At 29.7% G+C, this 13,027-nt stretch overlaps 3 protein-coding genes across 3 annotated transcripts; all 3 read left to right on the forward strand.

The window, feature by feature from the left end:
* The first annotated feature begins 499 nt into the window (after positions 1 to 499).
* Positions 500 to 1,917, forward strand: LOC149374523 (uncharacterized). The gene is made up of 4 exons (XM_089592527.1): positions 500 to 684; positions 1,092 to 1,217; positions 1,281 to 1,510; positions 1,593 to 1,917. The coding sequence occupies exons 1-4, from the start codon at positions 676 to 678 to the stop codon at positions 1,915 to 1,917; spliced, it is 690 nt and encodes a 229-aa protein (XP_089448653.1). The 5' UTR covers positions 500 to 675.
* Positions 1,918 to 6,863: 4,946 nt separating this feature from the next.
* LOC149374524 (uncharacterized) lies at positions 6,864 to 8,639 on the forward strand. The gene is made up of 5 exons (XM_089592528.1): positions 6,864 to 6,973; positions 7,430 to 7,727; positions 7,906 to 7,983; positions 8,066 to 8,146; positions 8,580 to 8,639. Exons 1-5 carry the CDS (start codon positions 6,864 to 6,866, stop codon positions 8,637 to 8,639), a joined length of 627 nt encoding a protein of 208 aa, XP_089448654.1.
* Positions 8,640 to 10,876: 2,237 nt separating this feature from the next.
* Positions 10,877 to 12,955, forward strand: LOC106635752 (uncharacterized). The gene is made up of 3 exons (XM_014347889.2): positions 10,877 to 11,308; positions 11,706 to 12,166; positions 12,293 to 12,955. The coding sequence occupies exons 1-3, from the start codon at positions 10,927 to 10,929 to the stop codon at positions 12,953 to 12,955; spliced, it is 1,506 nt and encodes a 501-aa protein (XP_014203375.2). The 5' UTR covers positions 10,877 to 10,926.
* Positions 12,956 to 13,027: the final 72 nt, after the last annotated feature.

Consider the following 13,027-nt stretch of genomic DNA (forward strand, 5'->3'; position numbering starts at 1 on the left):
AAAAAATAAAAATAGATTTCAGTACTTGAAAAAAGATTTAATTAAGTTGAAATATTCAAATACATTTTGTTTTAAACGATCGGGGCATGGAACAATACAATATAGTAATATACGTATAAATATATATATATATATATATATATATATATATATATATATATATACGTCACTACTGTTTCTCAGCTTCTGTGAGTGTAAGTATGCGTTTTCCCGTGGAAGCGTGTACGGTTCTGATATAACAGCAGTTATTTGAAACGTTATGTAATTTTTCAGTAAGTTGTAATAATTCGCTTTTACATTAATTATAAACATACGGGCGTACGACTCGTAAAAGGCGGACAGCAGTGCCACCAACACTTTGTGTGACGCACTTACAAGTCTTACGTCACGTGAAAGTGTACCTTGAGTTTCTGAAACTGGACAACTATAGGTACCTACTTTGAACGCTGGAAAATAGTGACCATAAAAATGGACCCTTAAATCATCACAGCGGCAAAGCGGCAGTGCCGAATACCTTAACCTACAAACCTACACGCCCGTTTTTCCAAGCTCGTTAGGGACTTGTTATTAAAAGTTACCCAAGTACTTATTTCCTGAAAGAAAAACAAGAATTCATTGTTGAGCTGATAAGGGTTGTGTCCTAAGGGTCTAGCAAATCTTAATTTACAAAGGTACATGATACATGTGAGTAGGAATAACGTTATTTTTATTCATGTTTGTACTCGTCTTGTCATGTAGTTCACCGTTTATTTGGATAGTTACTAAGTTTTTAAATATTAATTTAAGATTGCTAAGGTAAAAAAGTGTGAATTTCTTTTTAACATTATAATTAATGGTACAAATATCTTTCACCATTAGATGAGATACAAAACGGTTTGTTTATGCATTTATTTCACATTGCAATGTCAGTATTTTACTGCAATTAATTGCTTATAGGTGCATGTTTTGTTACTATTGTATGTCCTAAGTATTTAACACAAGTAACTTTTTTTTCAAACATCTAAGTTTAAATTATTAGTTTATTAAGCTACAAGCGTAAGCGTAAAAATTTCAAGTTAGCGAATATGAATAACATATAATGATATGTTTAGTGTTTATTAAAAATGAGTTACTCATCTGGAACTGGTTTATCAGAGGTTGACCGTTTTTATGATCACGAAGTAGTTTTATTTGACTTGAAAACTTCTGGATTCACACTTGAAGATGACTTGCTGCAGGTACATTTATTTACAGCCATTGCCTTAGCCCAAATTTCCAATTAATCAACATTACTTCAACAGATTGCAGCTCGTACTAGATACAATGACAAGAGCAATAAGTTTCAAGCATATATACGTCCTCGCAAGCCTATAAAAAATATGATATTGGGGTTTCATACTGTTGATGGGTGCTTACATTACAGAAACGAACGTGTCAATGCGGTGTCAGCAGCACGTGCTTTCAAGCTATTTCTAAAGTATTTACAGTCCTTAAACGGTCGTATTGTTCTGGTAGCCCACCAAGGAATTCAGTAAGTATACAAACTGACACAAGTTTTGTCCTAAAATATGATTTTTATAACTGCTACAATAGTTTGTTTCTTTTATTTTTAGGTTTGATGCCCCAAGAATAGTATTATTATCATGTCGGCTCAGACAATTTAATAAATTTAAATCATTAGTTCGTGGCTTTTCTGATTCAATACCTATTCTGAAGCTTCATCTTCCTGAGCGTAAACAAAAAAGATTAAGTTTCAAACTAAAATTTTTGACTCTGGATGTCCTTGACAACGGCCATTCTTATGATTTATGGAATGCCTCTGCTACAAATGCAGCTTTAGATCGAATTTTAGATGTATTAGATGTTGAAGATTCTGAATTATTAGAAAAAGCTACTAAAACAATTAAAGTTCTAAAAGACATGAGAAGTAGAAGATAACTTTACAGAGAAAACAGTATTTTTATAAAAATAAGGCGTCTGTCACAGTTCTTAGCTTCCTTGTAACTGTGGTTATTTTTCTTTAAAATTTAGATTATCCCAGTATTATAGGTATAAGTTTTTGACCTTTACATACATCCTTAGGTGTACACTAAAAATTATATTTTTTTATTCCTCGGGTATGCCGTTTACTACAGAAGTCTTAATAAGTATGGGTCACTAATAACTCAATGAAAATAATGAATAAGTACTCGTGATAACTTTCACCTTAAACTTTCTTTATCACGGCAGCTGTCATTTAAAGTTGTCTAATGTTACACGAATAAACTAAGGGAAAATTTATCATCAAAACAACAATGGATCATGGTTTGATTAATTTCTAGAACATGTTTATTCTATAGTTGGTTAATTTATAGATATTGCCATTTTCCTCATCATCATTTGTGCTGTTGATGAAACGTAGTTATTAAGTAGGACATCTGTATGATAATTGCTATTTTCGTATCCCATTAAGTGTGCCCAGTTTTTGATCTTTCTCCTTGCTTTTTGTCAAATGATTAATTTATATTATTTAGATCTTAACCATACAAGTGACCATTTGAATTTTTTTCTGATAATTATTTAAGCACCTACGTGATAACACGATTCATATTCTTTGTAGAAAAATTATTGATATGCTTATAATTATGACTATTTTGTAATTTTTTTAACAATCCATGTTACTCATTACTTTAAAAATTTGTATGCGTATTCAGCTGCCTATGAATAAAAAAATAAATAACTAAATTAGTAGTTGAAGTAATCCACGAGTTGAAATAATTTTTCCTGGAAATATGAGATTATTGCAGGTACAGAAAAAATTTTACATTTATTGACTAACGTTTTTTATTGAATCGTCTCCTTGCAATACTGGGTTTTCTTATACTTCTTAAAGTCAACTTACCAGTATATTTTGATCGAATAAATAGTTACGGAAAAACCTTTTTTTTCTATAAAAGATATTTGATTTAGCCAGATTAACAATGTCACATGTATTATTAGAGTATTACTTATATTATAACTCTTTGAAAAGTTAAGAAATATAAATATTCTGTTTTAACACCCGTATAATAAACGACAAAAAAATTTTCCAACGTAACAATTATTTCTGGTTGCTATTCTTGAGTTTTTTCGAATTTACATGGTTAATTATAGCATCAGTTCATTCCCTCCTCTCTACGAATTAAGACACAAGACAATACGTAAAGTAAATTATGATCCGTGAAATAATGGCTCCACATTTTTTTTTTCCAATTATATTACTGACCAATAGAAGGAGGGAACCATAGACGTAATTCACTATTAATTTTACGAAAAAAATTTCAAGAGGGTTTTTCAGTAAAAAATAGACAAGCTTTCTTAGAAAAGTGTCCAGCCATACAATGTTCTGCCTATCGATTAATAAACTTTAATATTAGCTTATTGTAGTCCGAAACTATTACGTATTACTACAAATGCCTTTTAAATTTTACACTAGTCCAAAAATACGTGTCATTACAATAACGTTTCAGTTAATATTTCATTTGCTATAATCTTTTAGTGAAATCTATGCATTACCAAATTAAAAGAAAGAAGGATAAAAATTTTTCTTTTGCGTATGTACTATTCGTTCTTTTATCAATCACGGTCAATTCATTGATACAAACTACATCATGTAGAATCGTAGAGCGTTTTAACATTGCATTTATCCAAATATTCATATTTTCTACAGCGTAGTAATCCAGTAAAAGTATCGCTTTAGGAATATGATAAGAAAAGTGTTTTTAATAAAAACAATTTATTATGTCTTCAAAACTTTTGGACTCGCTACTATGAAACTCCATGTAACATTAGATAGGAATGACACGTGTAGATTATATTTTACCGATTCGAGGGTTGGTAAAATTTATAATGTAGTTCTAATATGTTTCATCATGTTTGTCGATTACATTGCGTACTCTCGTAAATTACTAAATTTAAAGAGTCAAGCTGTTTCTGAAATCATTATTGGCATTCTACGCATAATACTGTTTATTTTTCTAGCTATTCTGATATTATTTTGGTTTTGTAGGTATCACAGAAAAATAACAACATTAGCCAATAGAATTGTAGTACTGTATGAATTTTGCTTCATGAGTGATTCGGGAGATTATAAAAAATCAAGTTTCGTGCGTTATGTGTTGCTACTTTTTTCCATAAACTACACGTTGTTGATCATATCGTTAGGTACATTCTCTGTTCACAATCGCCAAAAAAGTTATGATTTCCACATACCTAGTTCCATCATCATTTTCTGTGCCATCGTATTAAATCATATTTTCACTCAATACAGTTGTGCATTAAAGTTGATCAAGTGCATGTTTGAATTTATTAACGAGAGTTTCTCTCGAATGTCAAAGAAGCGCAGACACATGGCGGCCACTCGTCACGATAACATCAACGACTTCCCACATAATTTAGTAGTAATCGACGAGATTTCTAATTTACATTATTTGCATCTGTCACTTTGTGAATTGTCCCGAGACTTGTTGGATTTCTATGCTCAGCCAATATTACTTGGCATTATTTATAAATATGTTGTAATTGTTTACTTTGCTTACTACTCCATAACTGTAATAATAGTTAGGAAAGTGAGTTTAACAACGAGTTTATTGGAACATTGGCATTTTATTTCCTCGCTGCTTCTCGCCGTCATTAATTTAATAATTTTCACCCAAAGTGTGACGGAAGTTATTTTTGAGGTAATGGTATTTTCATACAACAAAAGTTTTTGTTATTTTTTTCCTTTTATATATATTTATATATAAATAAATTTTTAGAGTCAAGTTGTTTTAAGAATATTGAATAAATGGTTAACTGATCTACAGGCTTTTCGTGACCAGACAATTGCTAATAGAGTAAGAGCTATCAATTCGTTTTCATATTTTTCCCCATTTTATAAAAACATCATCAATCTGAGCTTTACTAGGTGAACGAGTTTTTAAAGTATTTGCTACATCATGACATGCAGTTCTCATTATATGGACTATTCACAGTTGACAACTCGTTGTTGATGGCCGTATGTAATTTTTTAATTATTTCTATTAAATATAATAATATATTAATTAATTATACTTGATGTAATAGTCAACATTATTTACATCAATTGAATTTATTATGTATGTGTTATGTACACATGAAGAAATCCAAGAATATAAGAGCTTAAAATTGTTTAGAAAGAGTATCCTCCTCGTACTCGTTACGTCAGTCTCTTATGATTTAAAGTATTGTGCGTCTCAAAAAATAAATATCAAAGCTCGAATATCTTAAATCTACAGTGTTTCTGTAACAAGACTGACACAAAGTTGTAATAATTTGATTAATCTTACATTAAAAAAAAAAATCTTTGATATTTATCAGGAATCCACAAAAATACTATGAGACAGCAGATTCCTTTTTGAGGATCTTTATTTAATAGCCTTTTATTGACAAATAATTTTTATTAAAAACTGAGACTCTTGGTTTAATGTGAAATAAGAATCTTGAAAACAATACACATTAACAATTTTTATGTTTTTTTAATACTAAGTTGGGCTAGTAGCAGTAAGCTTTTCAAGTATTGTATTTCATTTTATTATAAGCTTTAAGCTATAAAGTTTAGAGCTCTTATATTTTAAAGTCTCTTTTTGTATTAATTATTACTGGCAAATGATTTTTAAAGAGAAAATACGTGTTTAGATTGCAGGTTCAATCAGTACCTACTTAGTTATATTAATTCAATTTCAACTGGATGACTAAATTTAATCGATGCGTAAAAACTACATATAAATGAAAAAGCATGTTATTTATTATTCAAGCCCATTATGCACCACGATTAATTAAAATGATTGATGAAATACTTATCACGATACAGTTTATAACCATTATTAAAATTTGTAATGCAAGATAACATTTTTAATTATAAGTATAACAGTCAAGAACATATCTAATAAAATGTCTCTACTTAGTATATACTGACCTAATTTTTTTTATTGCATTCAATAATAAGTGGTATGATTATTGGCGTGTATCTCACATAACATGTATTATTGTGATTATACGTACTGTTGTCATTTGAGTGTGAAATTAAACATAATTCATTTAAGAATCTGTTTTGTTTATTCAGTTCTTTTTATTATAAATAATGATATATAATGTTGCTTAATCTAATTTCAAGTAAAATCACTTAAAACATAGTTTGAACGTGCCCTCGATCGGGGATCATATAATTACTTTTTAAATAAAATTTTCATTTTGATTATCATTTGATTTTATTTTTTTTTTTTTTTCTCTCATATTTCTGTTTTCTCTAAAAAATTGAATGACACTCCAGATTTCACAACTCATTGAAAGTATAAAAAAACTTGGTTTTTCATCCACATGTATAAAAAAAATGGTAGTTCTTTATTATAGTATCAAGTAAGTATAATATATACATAAATAAAAATATATTATCTTACTTTTTTTTTCAAAAACTCAAACGCGTGCTCCAAATCTCTAAAACGATTCAAAATAGCAAAAAAAAAAAAAAAACTTCTTTCCCCTTATTCAAACAATTGTTTAGTGGTATTTTTGAAGTAAGCTATTAAGTTAAGAGAGTTAATTTTTTTCTATAACACGCATATACTTATATGCATGTACCGTCACACACAACTTTCATTGTTATTAAGATAATGTAATTAAAATTTTTTTCATTCCAATAATCTTTCGGTAGAATCTTTAAATTGCTAGTTCAAAAAAAGATATAAGGTGTTTGGGCGAGCAAATTGTTTGCTCATTTATTACTTGTGGTTAACACATCTAGTGTATACTAATTGTAACATACGTATGTAATGCTTTGATCACTAAATTTATAATAATTAGTTACAACTTGATTTGCCAGATAAAGTTTAAATTATTGATAGTGCAATATGATGAGTCAAGTGTTTTTCATAAAAACAATTTACTATGTGTTCAAAACGTTTGGACTTGCTACTATGAAACTCAATATAACTTTAGGAAAGAATAACACATTTAAATTGTATTTTACTCATTCATGGGCTGGTATAATGTATAATGTAGTTTTAATATGTTTTATAATAGTTTTTAATTATTTAACATACTCCGATAGATTTCAAAATTTAAAGACTAAATCTGTATCCGAAATTGCAATAGAAATGCTACGCACAATATTGTTTATTTTTCTAGCTATTCTGATATTATTTTGGTTTTGTAGGTATTACAAAAAAGTGACCATAATAGTTAATAGATTTGTAGAACTTTTTGAACTTTGCTTAACGATGAATTTGGAAAATTGTGAAAAAATTTGTGTGGTGCGTGCCATGTTACCAATTTTTTATGTAAACTATACTCTATGGATCTTTTTACTTTGTGCTTTTTATGTTCATCATCGTGAAAAAAGTTACAAATTCCTTACATTTTCTACTATTATAAGCTTCTGTGCCATGATATTAAATCATACTTTCACTCAATACAGTTGTGCATTAAAGTTGATCAAGTGCATGTTTGAATTTATTAACGAGAGTTTCTCTCGAATGTCAAAGAAGCGCAGACACATGGCGGCCACTCGTCACGATAACATCAACGACTTCCCACATAATTTAATAGTAATCGACGAGATTTCTAATTTACATTATTTGCATCTGTCACTTAGTGAATTGTCCCGAGACTTGTTGGATTTTTATGCTCAGCCATTGTTATTCAGCATATTCTACAAATATGTTGCATTTATATACTTTGCCTATTATTCTGTGACTCCAGTGATAATAAAACAAGTTGGTTTACATACGAGTTTATTGCAACATTCTCATGCTATTTTCTCGTTAATTCTCGCCGTCGTTAATCTAACAATTTTTACCCAAAGTGCGACGGAACTTATTTTTGAAGTAATAATTCTAATACATAAACGTTTGTTAAAGTATTCCATTTTAATAATTTTTTACACATTTTTAGAGCCAAATTGGCGTAAGAATTTTAAATAAATGGCTAGTAGATTTACATAACTTTAATGACCTAGCAATCGCTAATCGAGTAAGAGCTATCTGTTGAATTTATTTTTTTTTTCCTTACACAAAATTAATTATATTATTTTTTACTATGCTAGGTTAACAAGTTCTTAAAGTATTTGCTACATCATGACATGCAGTTCTCATTATATGGACTATTTACAGTTGACAACTCGTTGTTGATGGCCGTATGTTGTTAATAGATTAATGTATTATGTATTTGTACAAATAAATTTGGAAATATGGGACCTCAAACTTTATTGTAGTAAAGAGAAAATATATTACATCAAACCCTCATTAGATTTGTCTTGAGGCATCATAGCTCTCACTTCGTAATAAAAACTATTTCTATTGTTTAAAAACCTGCTATATCACACTCTAAAGCGTGGAGCTCAACTTGTTATAATGGCTTAGGCTTTTTACCTCACACTTAGTGAAAGATAAAAATTTTGAATACAATACAACTCAAAAATATTTGAGTTTCTGTATTGCTAAGTAATACATCTCAAATTTTATTGTAAACTTAAAACACCAAAGTTTAGAGATCTTATATTTCTAAGTTTTTTCTGTGAATGTATACCATTATTAATAAATTATTTCAAAGAAGAAATTAATTTCCAGATTGCAGGCTCAATTAATACATATTTAATGATACTTATTCAATTTCAACTGGATGAGTAAATTCAGCCAATGCGTAAATATTTAATATTTTTTGTGGCGAATGTATATTAATTATTATTTATATTTATTATGTATAAAAATGGGTAAATATTATTTATAAGACAGTAGTCATGCCTCAAAATATGAGTATCATGACAATTTGTTCCAATGTTTGGAAATAATTAGCGTATCTTATAAAATCTTATAATTGTTTGATCAGTACGAAAGCAAATATTATAATGTACTTTGAAAGCTATTGGTTATGCTCATTTATAGATGATACCAAATTAAACTGATCAGCACGTATAAAGTTCTATTGATGTTACACTTACTATTTATTTGAATAATACTTACACATGATTGAATACCAGAAATCTATGTAACGTACAAAAATTATAAATAAAAATAGTCTTGGCTATAAAAGTTATTAAAACATTTTAATGTATGTATTACTCTTTTTTAATAGTATTAAATATTTATACGTACATTTGCTTATTTTGATATGAATTTTCATATTTTTTATTTACATTGAGTCCTTGTTTCTTATGAATAAATTTACCGTTAATAGTTATTCAATATTAATTAAAATTTCTTGTACATAATTTAAGTATTTTAATTTTTAGTAATTATATTAATTGGTTAGTTTTCTTCATTCCAATTTTGGATTGCATAATAGCAATCATCACAACACAACGTTTTGCATAATATAAAAATACTATTTTTTTGTTTCACAAAAAATGACGTAGTTAACAAACAACATTTTTAAGACTGCAATATGTCTCGTTCTATGTCGGTTTCAATCACGCTATTTATACGAAATTCGTGTCTTATTTACGCATGTGTATGTGTGTGTGTGCGCTTACATACACAATAGAATTACGTTTCTACGTCATCAGATTAGTACTAATGGGACCTACGGCAACGCCAAGTCATGACTTAAATAATTTTCAATGATGAGTATTTTTAAACATATTGAACCTATCTCTCTAAATTAGACTTAGTGAAAATTTTACTGTTTGCATAAATAAATAAGGCTTTCACTGGCAAAACAATAAAAAAATGAAGGTCTTTTATTCGCACTCAGTCGATATAAATTTTCATTCTAATATTAGTCAGTACGTAATCCAATAAACGATTTCAACTTGAAAGAAAATAAATGTGCAACCCATCCATATTGTATTTAGTGGTATACTAACAATTTTACCAACTATTTCAAATAGTGAAACTTTAACGAGTAGAAATAGTGAATATTGACCATCTCAAAAAAGTTATGAGTACTGAACTTTAAAGTATTAAAATTTCCTCTATGTAAGTAGTGTATATTTACTATTGTGAAAAGTTAATAGTCACAGTTATTTCAACTGTAGAGTAAATATTGCTATGAAAATAATCATATCTAAAGCTTAGTTTGCCGTGAAAAACTAAAAGATATTCAAACTCAATTAAAATTTTCAAAGTTATAATGGATTAGCATTTAAGTTACTAAGTTTCAGTCTTTTATGGTCACTTGGAATACTGTGTCATTCACGAATTTTAAAATAGTCTACAGACTTTATGTACGTTTTCTTTCCCTAGTATATTCTGTACATTAACTAGTAATAAAAACTACCAAGAAGCTATACATTAAGTATTATAAATCTATTAATGCTGAGATATGATTCATACAATGTAAGAAGAGAAATATGTGCAAGTCAGTTCGATAACACACAGTCTCGATTTTGAGTGCACTGTGCAAACATCGTTTTTCTGTGTTACTTGAAAAGCTGTTTTGTTGTGATTTTTAAATATTCAATTGTAGCTCTTTAAAAAATTGTAAAAATTCCGAGTTCAAAGTTTTTTCTGCACTCGATATTGCTGTAAGCGATGGTGATAGAAAATCATGAGGTAATTTTTAAGTTTAATTTTTAAATACTTTTACTGTAAACTTTTTATTGACTTATCAAAAAGTCAAACACGATATCGTTTCTAAAAATGTCGAATGTTATTACAAATATGTGCTGGAAAAATCTCTCGCTATAACTGGCAAAACATAATTTTCTCACAATTTACCTACAAACAGTTTTTTCAAATTAAATGAAAAATTATTGATTATCAATCATTTATTATTAACGATCTAAAAACTCATTAAACGAAATGTATCTACAAAAAGTTTAGTATTGCTCAAGTAAAAACTTCTGTTTACATTTTCATTTGATGAATTGAAAATTCGTCCAACGAAGTTATGAAACCTTACACGTTTTGAATTTTCCAGTGGTTCGATAAGTTTAAATCATGTTTCGTGCATGGAAAAAAAGAAAAAGTGGTGGCTATGTTACGCGAAGCGTCCGACGACGTGAGAACGGAATCGTTACACGTTATAGCGAAAATCGACTCTAATCATAGTATGGCAGACTACGTTGCCCACTATTTGATAGCCTCCGGTTGCAACATTAACTCACTAGACCACTTCGACAATTCGCCATTGACAAATGCGATTGAGTCGAATAGGGTCAGCTTGGCCAAAATCATCTTGCAGGCAGGTGCTGCTCGTAGTAATTGTTGTTACAAGGATGGGTACGGACCCCTCTTTTTAGCTATCAAAAATGGGCACATTGGCATGGTGAAAATGCTTCTGAAAATGGGATTCAGAGTATCCGACAGGAACTTTGAGAATGAAACTCCGTTACATGTTGCTGTTAAGCTCTATTCAGGTAATATATACAATTTAGATATATTTTTATCGTTGATTATTGTCTGGGCACTTTTATAATTATATTGTTCGTCAAAAAATAAACATAATTTTAAAAAGGATTTAAATTATACTTAAAAGTAAGCAGTGTTTTTGTGCGCTCATGATCGAAAAAATTAAATAACCATTTAATACATCATTGGTACCGTGGTGATACCACATGCCGTACCGTAAAGTTATTTAAGAATTTTCGCCGGATTTTTTCGAGGATTCTAAATTATAAAAAAAAAAAAAAAAAAAAAAAAAAAAATGGTTATAAATGGTAAAAACATATGATCGAAGTGATTTGAGTTTACCTTGAACAAAATAACGCTTGGTTGTAAGTACATAATTTTAAGATGTATGTTATTTTTCAACAGGAAACGTGAGAATACTACAAGCTTTAATCGACGCAGGTGAAGACGTAAATGCAAGGAACAAAAAGGGTTGCACACCCTTGCATTTTGCTCAAAACGAAAGTGCAATGGAAGTGCTCTTGAAAAATGGCGCAGACGTCCACGCAACGTCGGACGTGGGTGAAACACCGTTGCATACCATCGTAGCTGGTGACGTAAATCTTAGGGCGTTGAAAACCCTCATCATGGCTGGAAGCAATCCAAATTGTCTCGATAACAAAGAAAGAGGCGTAATTCACAAATCGTTCATGACCTTTCGTCACCACAGACAAGTATTAAAGATTTTGGTGGACAATGGTGCTTCTGTCAACACAATCGACCACGATGATCTCGATCCTCTCACTTTTGGCATAAAACAATTGCAAATTGATACGCGTCATTATGACGATGATGACGACGACCACTTTTCTGCCGATTCAAATCGGGTAAGAATAACTTGGGCCCAAACATTACACAAGATACGAGATTATCGAAATATTTTTAATCATCAGGCAGCATGAATTTTTGAATTTCTACATCTGTACTTGAATACACAATTGATTGCATTTCAGATCCCACTTACAATTGTTTGGATGGAAGAATTAATAAAACTCGGTGTGAAAGTATCCCGGAGAAATTTCAATAAAAGTCCTCTCCGTTTCGCTCTTTCTTACGCTCCCTACAGTGGATTAGTGAGCTTTTTACTAAGTAAAGGAGCAACGTTTGACTTCAAGAACAGATTCGTACTTGATGTATTGAATCAAGAAAAATTACGTAAAACTAGTTATGTTTTAATTAGTCACGCCGCAATTTTCATGATAAAACATGTAAATAATGGACCAAGAAATTTTACTGTAAACATATTGAATGACCAACAGCAGAGTTATTACGCTGAATGCATTCGTGAACTGAACTTTATGAAAAACAAGAAAATACTCGAGACGAACGTTACTTTGCTTGAACTTTTTCTGGATAAGTCTATAGCCCGTTACGCACGAGATGAAATTATGATAAGTGCTATAGAAATTGAGCTGAAAACCACACTGTTGCCGATTTATGGAAAAAGATTGGCCAAACGATTTTTTGACGAGAAAGAGAAACAAAGTCTTACTTCAGGAGCTTTTAGAGGTCTCGAGCGTATTTTAAATATTAGTCGATATTCTTGTATAACGATTTTTGATAATATTAATAAGTATTTAAATGAGGATGACATGGTTGCCTTGTCAAAGATTTGACGTGTTGACAATTTTTAATTCGTTTCCGTGCGTGACTTCGTTTTTGTACGGTTTTCAGAAAGTGCAACCGTA

This window comes from Copidosoma floridanum, unplaced genomic scaffold (genome assembly GCF_036245765.1).
Source record: "Copidosoma floridanum isolate Cflo_tuat_1 unplaced genomic scaffold, Cflo_Japanese_pri ptg000019l, whole genome shotgun sequence".
In the NCBI taxonomy this organism is placed as follows: domain Eukaryota; kingdom Metazoa; phylum Arthropoda; class Insecta; order Hymenoptera; family Encyrtidae; genus Copidosoma; species Copidosoma floridanum.

Coding starts and splice junctions, on each gene's coding strand:
- LOC149374523 (XM_089592527.1), top strand. Junction 1,218..1,280: donor TTGAAGATGACTTGCTGCAG/GTACATTTATTT, acceptor TTACTTCAACAG/ATTGCAGCTCGTACTAGATA. Junction 1,511..1,592: donor GTAGCCCACCAAGGAATTCA/GTAAGTATACAA, acceptor TTTTATTTTTAG/GTTTGATGCCCCAAGAATAG.
- LOC149374524 (XM_089592528.1), top strand. CDS start 6,864: ATGATGAGTCAAGTGTTTTTCATAAAAACAATTTACTATGTGTTCAAA. Junction 7,984..8,065: donor ACCTAGCAATCGCTAATCGA/GTAAGAGCTATC, acceptor TAGGTTAACAAG/TTCTTAAAGTATTTGCTACA. Junction 8,147..8,579: donor ACAACTCGTTGTTGATGGCC/GTATGTTGTTAA, acceptor ATTAATTTCCAG/ATTGCAGGCTCAATTAATAC.
- LOC106635752 (XM_014347889.2), top strand. CDS start 10,927: ATGTTACGCGAAGCGTCCGACGACGTGAGAACGGAATCGTTACACGTT. Junction 11,309..11,705: donor TGCTGTTAAGCTCTATTCAG/GTAATATATACA, acceptor ATTTTTCAACAG/GAAACGTGAGAATACTACAA. Junction 12,167..12,292: donor TTTCTGCCGATTCAAATCGG/GTAAGAATAACT, acceptor ATTGCATTTCAG/ATCCCACTTACAATTGTTTG.